At 34.2% G+C, this 2,323-nt stretch overlaps 1 protein-coding gene across 1 annotated transcript in view; it reads left to right on the forward strand.

Moving 5' to 3' along the window:
- Positions 1–1,333: 1,333 nt before the first annotated feature.
- DZIP1 (DAZ interacting zinc finger protein 1) overlaps positions 1,334–2,323 on the forward strand; it is a gene marked incomplete at its 5' end in the record, with an annotated part of 27,322 nt that continues 26,332 nt past the window's right edge. Inside the window, one exon of the mRNA XM_010132417.1 lies at positions 1,334–1,418. Coding sequence (XP_010130719.1) covers positions 1,334–1,418 — 85 coding nt within the window. The remainder of the gene's footprint in view (positions 1,419–2,323) is intronic.

Genomic DNA, 2,323 nt, shown 5'->3' on the forward strand with positions numbered 1-2,323 from the left:
TGAAGTTTGTGCTTGAATGAATAACATTATTTCACAGCCAATTTCATTCCATAAATCATGTGCAATCTGTTACACTGTGAGCTCCCTCTTGGTTGGCAGCAATGCTTTGCTACCATACTATATCTCTTTACTTTGCTTTTATGTTAGAACTTTTTTGCAGTTGTCCAACAAAATTTGTTCTAATAATTCATGGCTTTAGTGTTTGCTGAAAGATACCTGTATTTAGTAGCCTACTTGACTATCACTGACAGTATTTTGAATACTAGGTGAAATCTGGGGATTGGGTTGTGGTGATGAGGTCTTGAGTCTGCTAAGTCAGTCTTTTACAGTCATGTCACTCTGGTGAGGAAAAAGGACTCATCTGAGTATCTGTGGTTTGTTAAAATATATTTATTTAAAAGAAAAAAGTGTAAGGAAAAAGGTAACAAGCAACCCCATCTAAAGTGGTTCAGGGCTTTGATTTGCAGTTTTACCAGTACATTGCAAAATCTCTAGATGTAGCTTTTGTCCTTGTACTACTCATCGTTTTTTATATTCTGAACATTAATGGAATGTACTTTGAATGTGAACAAAAAAAGAATGTTTTAAAATAGGTAGGATCCAAATTTGAGTTAAAAATTACTTTTAAAATTAAAATTAAAAAATAATAAGTAAATTATAGGAGCAGTTATTTTAAAGATTTTACACTCCAGAAGGATGCTAGGGAGCATACTAATGATGTGTGTACCTTTTCTTGCAAAATTGCGTAATGTAACCTTATTTTGGCTGAAACGCCTGACCTTTTTACATATCTATGGTCCTTCTAGTTTTTGTCACCTTACAGATCACTTATGTATACTAAAACCCATCTTTATTGGGTTTTTTTCTGACTGTATGGTGCTCTCTTTCACTGTGATACCAGAGTCTTAAGAATACCTGAGCTGCTAATTGACTGGAATTGGTGTGTATTTTGTTGAATAGTGTTCTCTTACTTTTTCCTTATACTTCTCTACCTACCTACCTTCATCTCTTATCTGTGGTTTACATCTGATTTTAACCTTACTTGATCAGAGTCTTTTTTGTTCAGAGTTTGTGCAGCGCTAGCACAATGGGATTCTTGTCCGCAAGCATCACTGAGAGATAACAAATAACACAAATATATTCATAACTTTACAGAAATTTGACACGGTGAGAAATTTAGTAATTACTCTTGTAAAATGGAATTTTATTAAAGTTACCCACTTTTTGACATCTGGACAAAGTGTAACAACCTTTAACCACTATATTTACCAAACAGATGTTACTAATGATAACTAAATAATGGTAACTAAAATGTTTTTATCTGATGTTATAGTGTCAGCTGTGTGGAAAGGCTTTTATGAACTATTCCTTTCTACAAAGTCACATGCAAAGGCGTCATCCAGAAGAATGTCAGCTTGGTATGTATTTTAATGTTATAAAAAAAAAATTAAGACATATAGTTTAGGAAAGTGTAAATAATAGTGAGGATGTGCAGCCCATGCTTTTGTGTAACTTGGAAGGAAGATTTTCATGTTCCATTTCTAGGTGGCAGATACCAATTTGTGTGAATGCGAGCAACGCTGACTGATAAAATGTGTTGGGCAACATAGGTTTAAGTCTCTGGAAAACAGTTAACAACAAACTGTATGCATTTTTTCAATACCTTTTCAAAGGTACTGAAATTTCTACTGAATACTTTAGTCAGCAGCACAGTTCAGAGCACAGGTTCTCTTTATGCATAAAGGTGTGGATAAAATGACCAAGTTGCCCTAAATAAAATAAATGTTGTAAGTATTTATGAATTATCAGTACAGAAATAATCCCAGTCACCTGAAATCAGTTTGAATAAGATCAGGCTCTCCTGAACTAAACTGACTATAAAATATAGTGAGAAAAAGCAGCTGTCAAGAATAATCTAAATTCGTGTATCTGTGATAATCTTGCTTGCTATACCACTAATTTGTATTCTTTTGTCCCTCTTCATTGAAAAATGTTGAGCTTGAAAAACATTGCTCTTGAAGTTTGTTTTATCCATCTCTAAATTCTCCCTGTTAGGCTGCATTCTTACGATTTATTGCTAAGGACTAACAAGTACTGAAAAATGAGGGTGCTTAGAAATGACTTAGGAAAAAAGAGTATTTGGGAGGAGAAAGAGTAGGAAGAATCTAGCAAGGCCTGAACTGTAGCTCATCAGGCAAATAAAACAACAAGATCAGTGAGAGGGGTCTGAGTAAGCCTCTGAGGAAGTGTTAATATACTGGAAGAAGAAAGAAGCTCTTGTGCACTTTATACTTGCTAAAAGTTATAGTGGAAGATGCTGCTG

The sequence above is a fragment of the Buceros rhinoceros genome, unplaced genomic scaffold (genome assembly GCF_000710305.1).
Source record: "Buceros rhinoceros silvestris isolate BGI_N320 unplaced genomic scaffold, ASM71030v1 scaffold12293, whole genome shotgun sequence".
Lineage (NCBI taxonomy): Eukaryota > Metazoa > Chordata > Aves > Bucerotiformes > Bucerotidae > Buceros > Buceros rhinoceros.